Here is a 15,906-nt window from a genome sequence, read left to right on the forward strand (position 1 = left end):
CAGGGATCTGGCCAGCAGCAGGACCCACCAGTACTAATGGGGGGAGGAGACAGAAAATACAGGACAATTTGCCCATTTTTTAAAAAAAGTTTGAACACATGCAGGAGGGCTTAAATACGGGACTGTCCCTTTAAAAACAGGATGTCTGTTCACCCTGGAATGGATTGACTCTGGAAAGAGGTATGTCCAGCTCTCCTGGACTGGAGGGAGTGTCATTGCAACTCAGGATCTATAAGGGTGATTGAAAGGGTGAAGATGTATATGAAGGATGGAGAGTAATATAGAGAACTTTTTATGCCTCTTGCATATATGTGTACACCCCAAAAATAAAATGTGTAATTAAACCTCACACTTATTTTTTGCTAATTGACACTCCTAGACACATACGGTGGGCAGATCCACCCTGTATCCATAATCACTGTCATTAATTTCCCAAGGTGCAGACCAAATAAAGGGCACAATTCTAAATATTCACTGCTTTTAAAGAAGTCAAACACACTTCCATGTTACAAACTCACCTTAGAATTTCATTGTGCAAGTATATGCTTCTTTATGCCTCTATCTTCATTTCATTTTTAAAAATAAAAGAATAATGAACACACATACTGCAATTAAAGAATGGGGGAAATGGGAAATAGAGGTAAATAAAGTGTGGTTGGCGTTTGTGGTGATAGTGGAAGCACAATCAGTGCTTAACATTCCTTGGGAATTCTATACTTGTTATGTTCAAGGTTCCATTATGCGGGAGGATGCTTTTTCATTGTGTGATGGTCTGTAGATTGTGTGTTGTGGGTGTTTCTTCCCTTGATTTCCAGAGATCAAGTACAACAGGAAAAAATAATTTTAAAAAATGTGTCATAACTTCATTTAATGAATGCTGTACATAAGGAATAGTTTGAACAGATTCTGATAAGTTTTAAGCAACATACTATGAAAGACATCAGGAATAAGTTATTTCTTAGAAATATAAATCATCTTATCACTGAAAGGCACCCAACCAAGGAAAATTGTTCTTGTAAAGACTTGGATTACTTTGTTCTTCAGAATCTTTAAAATTTTGGTCAATTTTTCTATTCCATTTTAACGGCAATAAATTTATTCCACCTGCTAATTTTTCATTTGTTTTCTTTTCAGCTCCTTGTGGCTATAATGTAACCTCTCCAAATGGTACAGTTTATTCCCCAGGATTTCCAGATGAATATCCAAATTCAAAGGACTGTACATGGTTTATTTCTGTCCCTCAAGGCCACGGGGTTTATATCAACTTTACCTTACTCCAAACTGAACCAGTGAATGACTACATTGCAGTTTGGTATGTGACTGTTTAACATAAAATAATTGGTGTCTTGTTGATTTGTCCTTGACTTTGTGACTTTCTACTTAGTGGTGTTCTTTACAATGCAATGTAGGTTCCAAAGACACAGAGTAGTTAAGAGTAAAGTTAAAAAAAATAGAACATAAACTAACTGCATAAGTAGACAGAATAAGTTCCCCATAATACGACATTCTTGTAGTAGGATATTAGAGAGATCAGATGGGTGAGGTAATGTCTTTTATGGGACCAACACAAAAGTTACCCTTATGGGGCAGGCAGGTGATAACAGTTATGTTTGTTTTTTTAGTTGTTGTTTTTGTTAATCTGACTTTTAAAATGAAAATATTAATTAAAATATAGGGTTCATGTTAATTTGAAAATAAAGGATATTAATATCATGATGCATTAGGCAGAGGAAGGAAAAAATTCAACGCCCCTTTAGCCTCAATTTTTTAGTTCCTCTTCGAGTGCTTGCACATGTCCATTACGTTGTGGTGCTCCTCGTGCATTGGTTTCCCTCGTAGTACCTCTAGGGGCAGCACAACCCACCACCAAGCTCCTTGTGCTGCAAGCGAGGGTATAAAGGGTAGAAATGTCCCACCCCTCCTCCAGTTCCTTCTTACCATCCAGGGTCGGAGCATTGGTGGACCCTGTGAACAACTACTCAATTTAACTAGTGGTGGTCAAAAAGTTCTCCGGAGTTTTATTTTCTTTTAGGTGTTTATTAATATATAATTTTAAATTTATTTCTTTTGATTTAGCCTGTTTTTTCTTTTTTGTTTTTGTTTTTGGGTGGGGAAGGTTTCCAGTCTGGTTTGTCTCCAGATCCTACCCAGGACCAGAAGAACTTATGCCTAGTCCCAAGGGTTCAAACTTGCTCAGGCTTCAGGAAGGCTATGCCTGTTTAATGACCCTCATTCCCACTGCCTCCTGGGTGAAGGCCACATTATAGACAGGTGTTCAGTCTGTTGCTGAGACTGGAGAAGCTGAGGGAGGAACATCACCAATGTATCCTCATGGAGGCTGACCTTATACTGGCTTCAGAGCCCCCTTGATCATCTAAGGAAAGCTCTAGAAGACTCCTTTCTGAAGTGCCCCCCCAGCTGTGTCAGCTGAAAGAGGCCACAGAAGATCCTGGTCTCCAGGATAATCATCTTTGAGGCCCAGGGAATCAGACCAGCTACTTTTCTGGTGGTGACATAAAAGTCTTCTCTGATCACTGCAGGTACCGATTATGCCCAAGGCTTATGCCACAGCTAGAGCCTTATTATGATTATAGGTACCACTGCCGTCTTTGCTTCAGGGGGAGGATACTTGCTCATCACCGATGCAGCCATCTAGATTCTCAGCATCTGGTCACTCATCCATGGCACCATCTGTCTCAGACTTGGTACTGCCACATTCCATGGGACTGGTTCAGGATCCCATGCTGAGTATTACCAGCAGCTAGGAAGCTGTTCATGCTGCCCACGGTACCCCGTTCCCATTTGAGACCACCAAGTATCCCTCCTAGCACTGTGCCATCCTGGTTCTCTGGGTACTCCTAATCATTGTCAGACTCTGAATTGGACTCTTTTGTTTCCTGGAACTGAGAGTCTAGAGCCCAGTCTCGCCACCCTTCTCATCACCAAGGCTCAGAGAAGGGTCCACCCAGGTATTGGGATGTTTGGGCTAGGCACATATAGGTTCTGGTATTGTACCAGTCCTTAAAGTGTGACTACCTGTTGCCTCCAGCATCTGGATCTATATTACTTCATACAAGCAGATCGCCCAGGAATGATGGTTCCCCCACTGGCTCAGAGAGGCTGGTGACAGTTGATACTATACAGCTTCCTGACTCCCATGCATTTAACTTACCATTATCAGCTCCAGAATAACGGTCAGTACTGCAGTCCATACTGGTACCACAAGTCCTACCAAGAGAGCCATCACCCTTGCTTCAAGCCTCTTCTCCAGATGAAGCCCTGGTACCGGATACATCATCCCTGGATCTGGATGGTTTTAAAGTATACCAGGAGTCACTCAGGAGAATCGCAGCCTCTCTGGACATACAGGTGGATCTGCAGAGAAGAATACACACAGTCTAACTGACATTCTCCATTCCACTCTGGCAGGGAAGGTGGCCCTGGCTATAAACAAGCCAAAAACAATCTGGCAGCTGCCTTTGTCCATTCTGCCAATGGCCAAAGGAATGGAATGAAAATACCAGGTTCTATCTGTGGGATTTGAACAGTGCTGTGGGTCTGGTGAATAATAGAATTCCTTACGGTCATTATAAGGCTACTCCAAAGCCAAAGGAGGTTCATACTCTTCCTAGACCTTCATAACCTGAACAGATACATCACAACAATAAAGTTCTGGATGGTTTCTCTGGCAACAGTTATCCTTTCCCTAGATCCAGGAGACTGATATGCTGCCTTCAACTTACAGGATGTCTACTTCCATGTGGCAATCCACCCTGACACAGGAAGCAAGGGTTTTTACCAAGTGCATGGCAGTGGTAGTGGCTTACCTTTTGCAAAAGGGATGCACACGTATATTCTTGTCTGGATGACTGGCTGGTCTGGGGCTGCTTCAGACACCAGATTCAGGCCACTGTTCATCTAACATTGTGTCTTCTAAATGCACTTGCCCTGCAACTAACCAAAATATGTCAATTTTATCACATATTACTTGGGGCAGTTCTGGATACATCATCTGCCAGGGCGTTCCTGCCTCTTTCAAGGTTTCGAACTCTGTGATACCTATGTGTGTCTCTCAAGAGGCATTCTCAGACTACTGTAAAGGATTACTCCAGGATCCTAGGTCACATGATAATGTCTCTCACCAAAGTGAAACTTCAGAGGTCTGCAGACTAAGCTCAAAGTGGTATATTGTTCTCTGGTTCACCGCCTGGATAAACTGGTTCATATTGCAGATACTGTTTTTGTCTCTGGACTGGTGCATTAGCCAAGCCAACGTATGCATGGGAATTCCCTTCTTGACTCCTTTCCCTTCTGTGACTCTGGTAACATACACCTTGGCCATGGAATGAGAAGCACATCATGGCACAAGGTGCAAGGATTTTGGACTTTCCTTGAAGCCAGGCTCCACATATACATTTTGGAGTCGAGAAAGATATTTTGTGGATTGCAGCAGTTTGCCTCATGTCCAGGGCAAGATGGTCTAGGTTCTCACTGACAACAATGGAGTTTTTGATGCTAGGTGGTGTCAGGTCCAGCAGCCGCCACCAGGAAACAATCAAGTTATGAAACTGGTGTACTCAAAGCTCGGTCAAATGCATCCCAGTGGTTCAAAATGGTTTAGTGGATCATCTGAGCAGATCCCTCAGCTTAGACCACAAATGATCTCTCAACACAAATATTATGACTTGGATGTTTGGCCCAGGAGGTTTCTCCATCTGTGGACATATTTGCAATCCATCAGAACAGGAAGTGTCCCCATTTGTGCTAGAGAGCAGGTCACAGCCCTGGGTCAATACTGGATGCTTTCCTGTTTCTGTGGGGCAGGTACCTCCTCTATGCATTCCCACCAGTGCCTCTGATTCCTGGAATAATTATCAAACTCTCACAGGATTGCAACAGAATGCTATTCAGACCTCCATAATATGACCTCTCAGCAGCCCTTGCTGTTGTCAGTGACCAAACACCTCCAGGTTTAGCACCATGGATGAGTGCTGCACCCAGCTCCTCAAGTGCTGCACCTCACATTAGGTGGCTGAGTATGGAGAAAGCACATTGCTCAGCGGCTGTCCAGAATGCTTGTCAATTGTAGCAAACCTTCCAACAGAGCTACTTACCTGAGTAAGTGGAAGTCTTCCACACAGATTAGCATTCAGACAATCCTGTACTATCTTTTGAAACTTGAGTTGGGTTTAGCATTCAGGTCAGGGTGCATCTATTGGCTAGTTCAGCTTTTAATCCTTGAATAAAACTATTTCAACTCACCCCATCATGACCAGTTTCTTGAAAGGTCTTGATAGATTGTTTCTGATGTTCAGAGAACCAATGCCTTCCTGGGACTTGAATCTGATGTTGTCTGTGCTTATGGACCCTCCTTTTAAGCCCTTGGTATCATGTTCTTTTCTGTGCCTATCAGCAAAGGCAGCATTTTTAGTGGTCAGCAATTTTGTTAGGAGGATAGATGAACTAAATGTATTGGTCACATATCCACCATACACAGCTTTCTACAAGGGCAAAGTCTAGCTTAGACCGCACCTTAAGTTCTTCTCTAAGGTGGTCTCTGACTTCCACGTGAACCAATCTATCTACCTGCTAGTATTTTTTCCCCAAAGCCACATGCACACAGAGGTGAGAGGAGACTCCACACTCTCGATTTTTGTCACACATTGGCTTTTTACCTGGATAAAACAAATCCCTTCCAGACCTCTTCCTAGCTTTTTGCGTCAGAAGCGGTATGTATGAGAGGTCATCCAATAACAACTCAGACTCCCCAGGTGGATCACCTGGTGCATCACAATGGCTTTTACTGCTAAGGGAATAATGTCTTGTGATAGACTCATGGCATATTCCCAAAGAGCACAAATTAACTGTATTTCTGGCACATATCCCAATTGTAGACATCTGACAAGCAGTCACATGGTCCTCGATCTGTATTTCCAGCAGTCATTATTCACTGTCTGCTGCTTCAAGGGAAGATGCAAATGTAGGCAAGGTGGTCCAACTGTTCCTCTTCAGAGGAGACTCCAAATCTCATTTTCTGGGGTAACAGCTTGGGAGTCATCTACAATATATCAGAGGGGTAGCCGTGTTAGTCTGAATCTGTAAAAAGCAACAGAGGGTCCTGTGGCACCTTTAAGTCTTTAACCTTTAAGTCTTAAAGGTGCCACAGGACCCTCGGTTGCCATCTACAATATAATGACATATGCAAGCACTCAAAGAAGAAAAAAGGTTACTTAACTTCTCATAACTGTTGTTCTTCAAGATGTTTTGCATATGTCCGTTACGCAGTGCACCCTCCTTCCGCAGCACATGAAAGTCTAACATTAGATTCCAGTGCGAAGAAACTGGAGGAGGGATGGAGAATCTCTATCCTTTATATTCTCACTCGCAGCACAAAGAGCTTGGAGATAGGTGGGGTTACCCCATAGGTACTGTTAGGCAAAATTATCTGGCACTGCTGCCTCAGGCGCACACATGTCTACAATATGATGGACATATTCAACACACCTCAAAGAACCACTGTTGCAAGAAGGTAACTAACAGTGGTTGGTTTTATTTTAATTTTATTTATTTATAGTTGTCATTAGTGGCAGCATGTATTTATGTTAGGATGGGGTAATTTTCAAAGCTGGTACTGGAATGAATAGTGATAAATGCATTAAACACACTTGACAAATGACAATTGTTGTATACATAACATCTTATGCACTGTTTAAAACATAGTTCATGTATACTCTGGTTATATATATATATATATAATATTTGTCTGTGATCAGGAAGTTAACTTTATAGGCTTAGGATAGACAAGACATGAATGAATGCACTGGGTTTTTATCTGTAAGAAGTTGGACTGAACTCATCATAGACTGAAGTGAGCAAATATCCTTCTGATCTAAAGATAGTGAAAGGGCAGAAGCTAAATGATTTCTGGAGTATAGTGTAGTAAAGTACATATCACAAAAGCTTCTTGATTCAGCTTGGGTTCAGCAGGTGTAACCTACAGAGGGTCCACAAAAGAAGTGTTCTAGAGGTTGGAAAGTGAAAACAGTGTTTTAATTGTTCTGATTTTTTAGCTGAAATGTTTTTACATAATGTTTTTACATAATGATACTCAAAATGAAAGTAGCTTAATATTATACAAGTGCATATATATATGGTGTTTGTTCTGCTGTTGTGAGATGCAGAACTCTTATTTGATTTCTGAGCACATGTCTACAGCAGTTGAGAATGAATGGCAATCATGAGCAAAAGTGTCATCCTGCAAATCCTTACTCCCTTGATTATACTGGAACTACTGGTATAAAAAAGGCTTGCAGGGTTTAACTTGCAGGCAATAAATGTATCATGTGATTTCAAGAGTTCTCCAGATATGTCAAATGGTTTGTTTTTCTGAGGTACAACTGATTTATATGTGAAACATAGGAAGTGAAGGAAAGGAATGGAATGGAAGAGAGGTGTAGAAAACTTCAGGATTCTAAAGGTAGCCTGTAGAGATCTTACCTATGCAAAAATTAAAGTGACTATTGCATGCACTTTTCCCAAGCTTCTCTAAAAGGGTCAGGCTTTGACGTTATAAAAAATATTCAACATTGCCTTCATAGACTGAATACAAATGAAACAACCTCAACCACAGTAGTTAGGTTTAACTTGCTTTCTCAAAGATTTAGCCTGCTGTCAAAAGAAAATAGATTGTTAATTTAAATTTTAATTATATAGGTTTTTACTAAGACTACTTTCTTTCTTTTGGTCTCTAGGGATGGTCCTGACCAAAATTCGCCTCAGCTGGGTGTTTTCAGTGGGAACACAGCTCTTGAAACAGCTTACAGCTCGACCAATCAAGTTCTTCTCAAATTTCACAGTGACTTCTCAACTGGAGGGTTCTTTGTCCTCAATTTCCATGGTCAGTCTGCTTCCCGGAACATATAGTTGTTCAGATCAGTTTGTGGATTTTATGAATATTTCCTAACCATGATGTCCTTATTGATAAAATAAATTAATCAAGCTTACTTGGCCTGCTATTTTAATGTAGTGGTGCAGATTTTCATGCACATTTTTAAAATTCTTTATGTCTGAGTCTTACATTTTTGGACAAACTGAACTCTAAATATTAAATGTTGAACTATTTTGTTTTTCATATTTTGTGGCAAAATCCTGGCCCATCTTTTATGCAAAAGTTCACTTATTCAGGTGTAACTAGGTTCTGTACCATCTCTGGTCATCCTCACAATGATGTGAACAGTGTAATGGGGGGCTTGAACACTAACTACTCTCAGGGCACACAAAGATACTCAGGGATGAGAGTACCTCATATGCATGCTTTCCCCTTCCTGTCCTGAGTGGCTCTTTATGGATCTCAATCCATCTTTCTCCTTGCACAATGCCTGCAGAGGTGCAGTAACTCACACATCTGCCACAATTAGAGAGGTCTGAGGATTGATTTCCATTATGATTTATTTGTTTGTTTTTTAACTTTTGTAACTTGACAGGTGGAGGAGGGAATCAGAGGATATAGGGAGCAGCTTTATACTTAACTGAGCCTGATTTCCATGGAAGGAGAGAGATTAATATGTGTAATATGTGCATTCCTATCCCTAGCTGACATCTTTATTTTGGAGATATTAGCCAGGATTATCCTCGTAGGCTATCAGAGAGAAAATCAAGCTCTAAATGTTCAGTAGAGGTAAAGACAAACTAAGTGCCCAAAGCTACAAACATGTTAGTAATTGTAATGCTCATTTTTCCCAATGGAACTGTTCAGAGCAGTAAATACTATGGCCAGTAGGACATGTTTCCTGAAATTGTATAACCTCAAAAAATTTGAAGAGTTGACAGAAACTAGTTTAGAATGAAATGGTAACTATTTCACATTTGTTTTTTTAATAACTTATTGGTGGCATTGCATTAGTAGTCATCTGTTTTTTTTTTTTTTTGGTTTGGTTTTGCTAAGTAAAACATATGTTGAGTCAAATTCACCCCTGGTTTCTCTCAGCTGTTTTAAACCAGAGATGAACTGGACTGACTAATGTGTGTGAGATGTATATTTTTATATTTCTAATAGACATTTTTCATATTGTTTTAGAAATATTATGCAAAATCATGAGCTGGGTAACCATCATGTTTTAACTGATTTGTTTAGTTGTGAAAATTTAGATCCAGATCTTGCAATGTTGACTGTGCATGGGTTTCAATGTGAATCCATGTGGGCACATAGGTGCCTATGCACAGCCAATTGTAGGATGAGAGTGTAAACTTCCATTATAATAAATTGTATTAATCTAATATTTAATAGTATTTACATTTTGTTTTGTAGCTTATCCACTAAAGAAATGCCAGCCTCCACCAGCAGTTCCACAGGCTGACTTACTTACAGAAGATGATGATTTTGAAATAGGTGATAAATTTGTATTTCATTTTCTCATAAAACTAATGCTAGCACACTTGGCCATTATGCAACTTTCACTTAAAATCTAGTTAAACCATTACTACATCTCATTCTCCTCCTGAGTACATTTCTAAGGTATCCCCAATGCCTGAAAATATAATACAATATGGAAATCTTTCTTTTATTCCTTCTGTTCTCTTCCTGACTGACAATATGAGTGTCATATTTCAAGTTTTCTTCTCCTTTTACATTTCTACATTATTTTATATAGTTACTGTATAATGTATTTTAAAGGGAAATATCACATATTTCACTTTGTAAAAGATATTATAGATCATACTGAGGAGTAATTAAAAAGAGTCTGTCATTGATCCTTTTCAGGAGACTTTGCCAAATACAAGTGTCATCCTGGTTTCACCCTGGTTGGAAATGACATGTTGACTTGCAAGCTGAATGCACAATTGCAGTTTGAGGGCTCACCCCCATTTTGTGAAGGTAACTCTGTTTTTGTTTAGACTGTATATCAGATTCATTGAGCATTCTTTTCAGTTTTCTTTTATCCTAAATGGAAATGTCAGCAAGATTTTGGAACACTTTAATTTCCTGTGGTTTCCATCTCTGTTTAATATAAATGTTTCCAGGTATTTCCTCAGCAGATAGTTCAGCATAGTCAAGGAAACAGTTTTGAAACCTGAGGTCTGATTAGGAACCTAAATAAAAATGGCCTTATTTTCAAAGGTGTTGATCACCCTTTATTTTCATTGTTTTATGAGTGGCTATACTTATCAAGTGTTATTATTGAAACATAAAGTATAAATGTGTTAACATGACCTAATGTGTGTTGCACCCCAGAGGGAAAAGATGTCTTTGTTGTCTTGTGAATGTTTCAGCACATGTCCTTAATTTAAACATTTGCGGGATAACCAATAAAAGATTCAGCTGGGTTTTCACCATGATATTTCGTACTATGTGATATTGTAACATTTTAAAAATGTGCTTTAAAAATACTTGTGGTAAATTTAAACATTTACAAGGAAACATTGAAAATCTTTTGATAATTCACATTACATATGAATGTTTAATGTGTTTACAATTTCAGGATTTAAGAATGTACATTAATTAAATGTGAAAAAGTATAGGTATGTGTCCCATCTATTTTTGTATATTCACACAAAAACAAGTGAAAATATCTTCAAAACCTGACAGGCAACAAATTCATATTTATGATGACAATTCTGTAAGAAAAGTTTTTTCCAGAATTTGTGAGGGGATTTAATTTTGTGTTTGGGTTTTTTTATATATTTGATGGCAAAAAACATTAACAAAAATGTTGAAACAAAAAGAGCTAAGAAAACTCAAAATCATAATCATAAAATTCCTTCCTTGATCTCCAATAAACTTTTGAAATGAGGGTCTATCATGAAAGAGGAGCTGTCCCTGAAATTTGAAGATAACTTTCGTTTGGGGGAGATTGAAGAGCAGTCAAAAATCAAACTTTTCACAGGAAATTAGTTGTAACTTTTTCTGGGGAGGGACTGTCAGCCTTCCATAATTTCAAATTATATATTATTTACAGTGGACATCACTGAAAAATAAGCACTTATTGTGATACCATATTAATACTTCTCTGTATATATTACTGAATGTTACCCTAATTTTCACAAAATGCTTACTGAGCACCATGTAATTGCTAAAGACATCTAACTACAACTGTATTAATAACTTTAACATGATAAACATTAACTTGTCCAGTTTCTTTGATCCTCCTGTAAAGGAAGTAGAATGTTGGGGTAAGACTTCTACACTTGTAGGAATGATGTCCACTGCTTGCACAGAAGAAGCCATTCTCTCCACGGCCCTCTATGAGCCTGGCCAATCTGCCACTAATAATCATGCACTTTTGTTTTTCCAGCACTCACCCAATTGTATTCTAAATATAGAAAAGATAATACCAAACTCAATACTGCAGTACTGCATTTGGTTACTTTTTAATTGTATTCACTGCAGAATATTATGTAAATAAAAATGTTATGTGTTCAGTTTTAACATTTATATCAATGTCACATTAGGATTTACATCAGAATCACATTAGATACTGGTGTGTGTGTGTGTGTGTTAGTGTGTATGCACTCGTACACAAACTCTGTTAAAAAGACATTATTATGGTGGCAAAATCAAGCACTCAAAAGTTAGGAAATGCCAGAATTAAGGTTGCCAAAGTAATATCTTAAGTTTTCTTTTTTTTAAAAAAAGAAAGTTTGAATACCCTAAAACCCATTGACATTTCATCATGTGACATCATATTGACAGCCAATTGGGTCATCAGCATTTTGTTAGAACCTATATATCCACCACATAGACCTCTGCAACTTGAGCTAAGGGTGTAACCGACAGCAGTAATGAATTGTCACTCTGTGTGGACCAGCACTAGATAGGGATGAGACACACTTTGCCAGTGGGTTGCACAGATATTTGCTGGCAACAGAGGATTGTTGAGATTCAGGAATCTTGGGTTCTGTTTATTCCAGATTCTGGAGGGCAGTGTGCTTTGATGGGCACAGACTCTTCTGCCCATCCCTTCTCCCCCCCCCCCCCCACAAAAAACAACAACCCTTAACCCCTTCTACCTTATCCTTTCCCACCTATTTGCCAGTCCTGTCTCTTCCCCATCCCAGTTACATTCTTCTCACTTAGCCAATCCCAGTCTCCACTTCTCAGGCTTCCCATCCCAGTCTCCTTGCCTAGACATGCCTAGTCTCCCTTTCTGGACTCCCCATCCCAGTGTCTCCTGGCTCCCAGTCTGTCTGTTCCACTCCTGGACTCATTCTCATTGCCCATAAATTCCCAGTAGCACCCTCGTCCACAGTCTCCTTGTCCAAATTTAACATCTCCACTGGCCTTCAGTCACACACCCTCCTGACCATGCTACCCATCCTCACTGGCTCCCAGTCATCCTCCCTAAGCTACTCATTCAACCTCAGACTCCCCTTTCCTGTTTCCTTTTCCCAGTCTCCCCCATTGCTGGCTCCCTGTCCCAGGCTTTTTGTCCAGATAGTGCCTGTTCTACCCCTGCAAGTCAATGCCCAGTTTCCCCCTCCTCTTATCCCCAGACTCCAGTCTTGTTTCCTTCCCCCCAGGCATCTTAGATTATTCTATTCTTCTCTTCCCCTTCATGTCCCTTCTGCATTTGAATCAAATAGCTTCCTCTTCCATGCTGTGTGGGCCAAGCAAGGGGTCACTGAGAGCACAGGAGAGACAGGATCCTTGCTCTCAGTTCTCGTGTCCGGACCTGGTCTTGGCAGCCCAGAGCTGCAGTTGCAGATAAAGTCCTGCTCAATGCAAATGGAATCATCAGAGATTTTAGCTGTATAGCAAGTCTCTACTGAGCATGTGTGAACTGTGATTTTTTTCAAAGGCTTATAGGTTGTCCAAATTTATGTGGATTGATACAGGAACAACAAAATGCAAATCTCTGACATACAGGTTATTCCTCTACCAAATTTCAAATCCCTTCTCCAAAGCACGGGAGTGCTAGAGCTTCTCAAGAAAAAGGTTTCCAGAATGTTTAACTTGAGAAAAACAATGTATTTTTTCCCTAGACTTATTCTCAGAAATGGCTGGATTGTTTTGGCCAAAATTGCTTTAAAAAAAAAAAATCAGTCTGAGGTAGATATCCAGCATATAAAATTTCAGCCTGAACAGTTTGGCAAAGTTGTGAAAAACTGAAAACAAGGTCTTTCAATGGGAAGTGTCAAACAACCTTAATAATTGGAGGTGCTATCAGTCCCCCTATAATATGTGTGTGTGTGTGTATTGTTGGGAATATCAGGTGGGAAAGTGAGTCACACATGCACCTAATTTAGGCTTAATCAACTTTTACCTTTATTTATTAAATTTCAGACAAAATGATTGCCACTTATAGTGTCTGAACGTATATTTATGCCAGATGATAAACAGATAAGACAGAATGGGTAGGGACCCAAGTTATCAAATTATGGAGTACCAGGAAGTTCTCCTGTATTTCATGAGGTTTGTTGCTGCCTCTGGTTCTTCAGTCTCATTCCTTCCATTTCTAGTCTGGTATATCTCCAATTTTGGTCTCACTCACCTGACTCCCTATGCATATCCACATTATAAATTAATTAGTGTTTCTCCAATAAGCGTTAAGCATTGTATTCTGCATAACCAGTACAATGCATAAGGAATATTGCTTTCCTACTTACAATTGTTGACTGATATCTTTTTAAATGTTGTCTGTTTATACAAAAAATAGTTGAGAGATGGATCCTGAGTTGATTTGGTGCAATTGATAGTTTGGGGTCTTTTTAAAGGGCAATTTTTGGATGTAGGCTCATTTTTAATGATTATTCATGTTATAAGTTTATATGAACCCATTATCCATCAGTTATAACATCTCTAAGAGAAATAATCTTTTCCATCAGGAGCTGTACTATTCTGTCTGATTGTATCCTCCTGAAAAGAAGGGTTCATGCATAGCTGCTCACTGATAAAATCTTCTCCATCAGTAGCTGCACTTCTCTACCACCAATGTTCTTCAATCACTGCCTTTAGCCAAACTTCTGCATACATCCCTTACCAAACTATCATCTCTCAACACAAACACCTATTAGACCAGCATCAACAAGGGCTGCTGTTGGGATAATAATCTGATAAAGAGGTGTGTGCAAATAGATGGAAGACAGGAAAAGTTAAGGTTGCTGTGCATAATGCATGGTGTATGTCAGTGTAGTATGGTGAGAGTCCATTAGTGGAGGAGTAGAGGGTGTATGTACTGTTAGGTTGCTTAATTTTTTTATTTCCTTGCATTAGTGGGTTTGTATTAAGCATGTTATATGTGTAGTATAAGTTATATGTGTAGAGGTGAACAGTGAGGTGGCAAAATTTGCAGATGGCACAAATTTGCTCAAGGTAGTTATGTCAAAGATGACTGCAAAGAATTAGAAAGGAATCTCACAATACTGGGTGACTGGGCAACAAAATGGAAGATGAAATTCAGTGTTGATAAATGCAAAGTAATGCACATTGGAAAACACAATCCCAGCTATACATACATAATAATGGGGTCTTACCACTCAAGAAAGAGACCTTGGTATCATTGTGGATAGTTCTCTGAAAACATCTGCTCAAAGTGCAGTACTAGTCAAAAAATCTAGCACCTAATTAGGAAAGGCATAGGTAATTAGACAATAAATATCCTAATGTCGCTATATAAATCCATGGTATTCCCATACTTTGAATACAGCATGCACTTCTGGTTGCCCCAGCTCAAAAAATATATATTAAAAATGGAAAAGGTACAGAGAAAGGCAACAAAAATGATTAAGGGTATGGAACAGCTTCCACATGAGGAGAGATTAAAAAACTATCATTGTTCAGCTTCAAAAAGAGATGACTATGGGGGAATATGAAAGAGGTGTATAAAATCAAGAATAGTGTGGAGAAAGTGAATTAGGAAGTTTTATTTACACCTTCACATATTACAAGAACGGGGGGCACGCAATGGAATTAATAGGCCAGAGGTTTAAAACAAACAGAATGAAGTACTTCTTCACACAGTGCATAGTCAATTTGTGGAACTCATTGCGAGGGGGTGTTGTGAAGGCCAAAAGTATAACTGTGTTAAAAAAAGAATTGGAGAAGTTCATGGAGGATAGATCCATCAATGGCTATTAGCTAAGATGGTCAGGGATGCAACCCCATGCTCTGGATGTCCCTAAGCCTCTGACTGCCAGAAGCTCGGAGTAGACAACGTGGGGGGGATGGTTCACTTGATTATTGCCCTGTTCTATTTATTCCCTTTGAAGCTTCTGGTATTGGCCACTGTCGGAAGACTGGATACCAGGCTAGATGGACCATTGGTCTGACCTAATATGGCCATTCTTACGGTCTTACATAACTCTTTCAAAACAAAGGAATTTTTTATTTGTATATTATTGCTCCTTTGACACAAGTATCCAATTCTGACAGTAGTGTTGCCCCTCAGCCAAGCAGAAACAGATATCCAGGGCTTTGCAGGTCAACATCCCAGTAGAGGAGAAATCAGTGACTTGAAGTCTTCATGTATTCTAAGTATAAGTTACCGGTACTTTATTTTCACATATTTGCCAATCCTGAAATGAGATGGGCAAACAGCATGTAGGGCAATCCCTTCTTCTGGGAATCTCAGCTTGACAACAATGCCCAGTTTCCAGGGAGAACTCTGCCTCAATAATTGACTTTAATCAGAGCCCAAGGCAGAGAGCAAACTCTCCTTCTGCTTTCTCTCTTTACTTTGTGTTGCTTATATGACTCACAGTAGCTTTAGCTGACCAGACTATCTGGCCCCAATATTTTCATTATATAGAAACACACAAACCACTGCACCAGGAAGTACATAATGAAAGAACCTACATATTTCAATCAACAGAGGTTGTTTTTAGAACAGGATGAACTGTTCACATGTGAATTTCATTAGCACCTCATTAGGCTGCTTTTTTTCCTTTCCTCCTTTTTTTAATAATAATAAA

General features: G+C 39.4%; 1 protein-coding gene across 1 annotated transcript in view; it reads left to right on the forward strand.

The window, feature by feature from the left end:
• Window positions 1–15,906, forward strand: part of LOC117875514 (CUB and sushi domain-containing protein 1-like) — a 1,845,931-nt gene that overhangs the window by 1,641,891 nt on the left and 188,134 nt on the right. The window contains exons 41-44 of the mRNA XM_034766897.1: window positions 1,135–1,312; window positions 7,752–7,897; window positions 9,308–9,388; window positions 9,761–9,874. Coding sequence (XP_034622788.1) covers window positions 1,135–1,312; window positions 7,752–7,897; window positions 9,308–9,388; window positions 9,761–9,874 — 519 coding nt within the window. The remainder of the gene's footprint in view (window positions 1–1,134; window positions 1,313–7,751; window positions 7,898–9,307; window positions 9,389–9,760; window positions 9,875–15,906) is intronic.

Source organism: Trachemys scripta, chromosome 3 (assembly GCF_013100865.1).
Source record: "Trachemys scripta elegans isolate TJP31775 chromosome 3, CAS_Tse_1.0, whole genome shotgun sequence".
Taxonomy (NCBI): Eukaryota; Metazoa; Chordata; order Testudines; family Emydidae; genus Trachemys; species Trachemys scripta.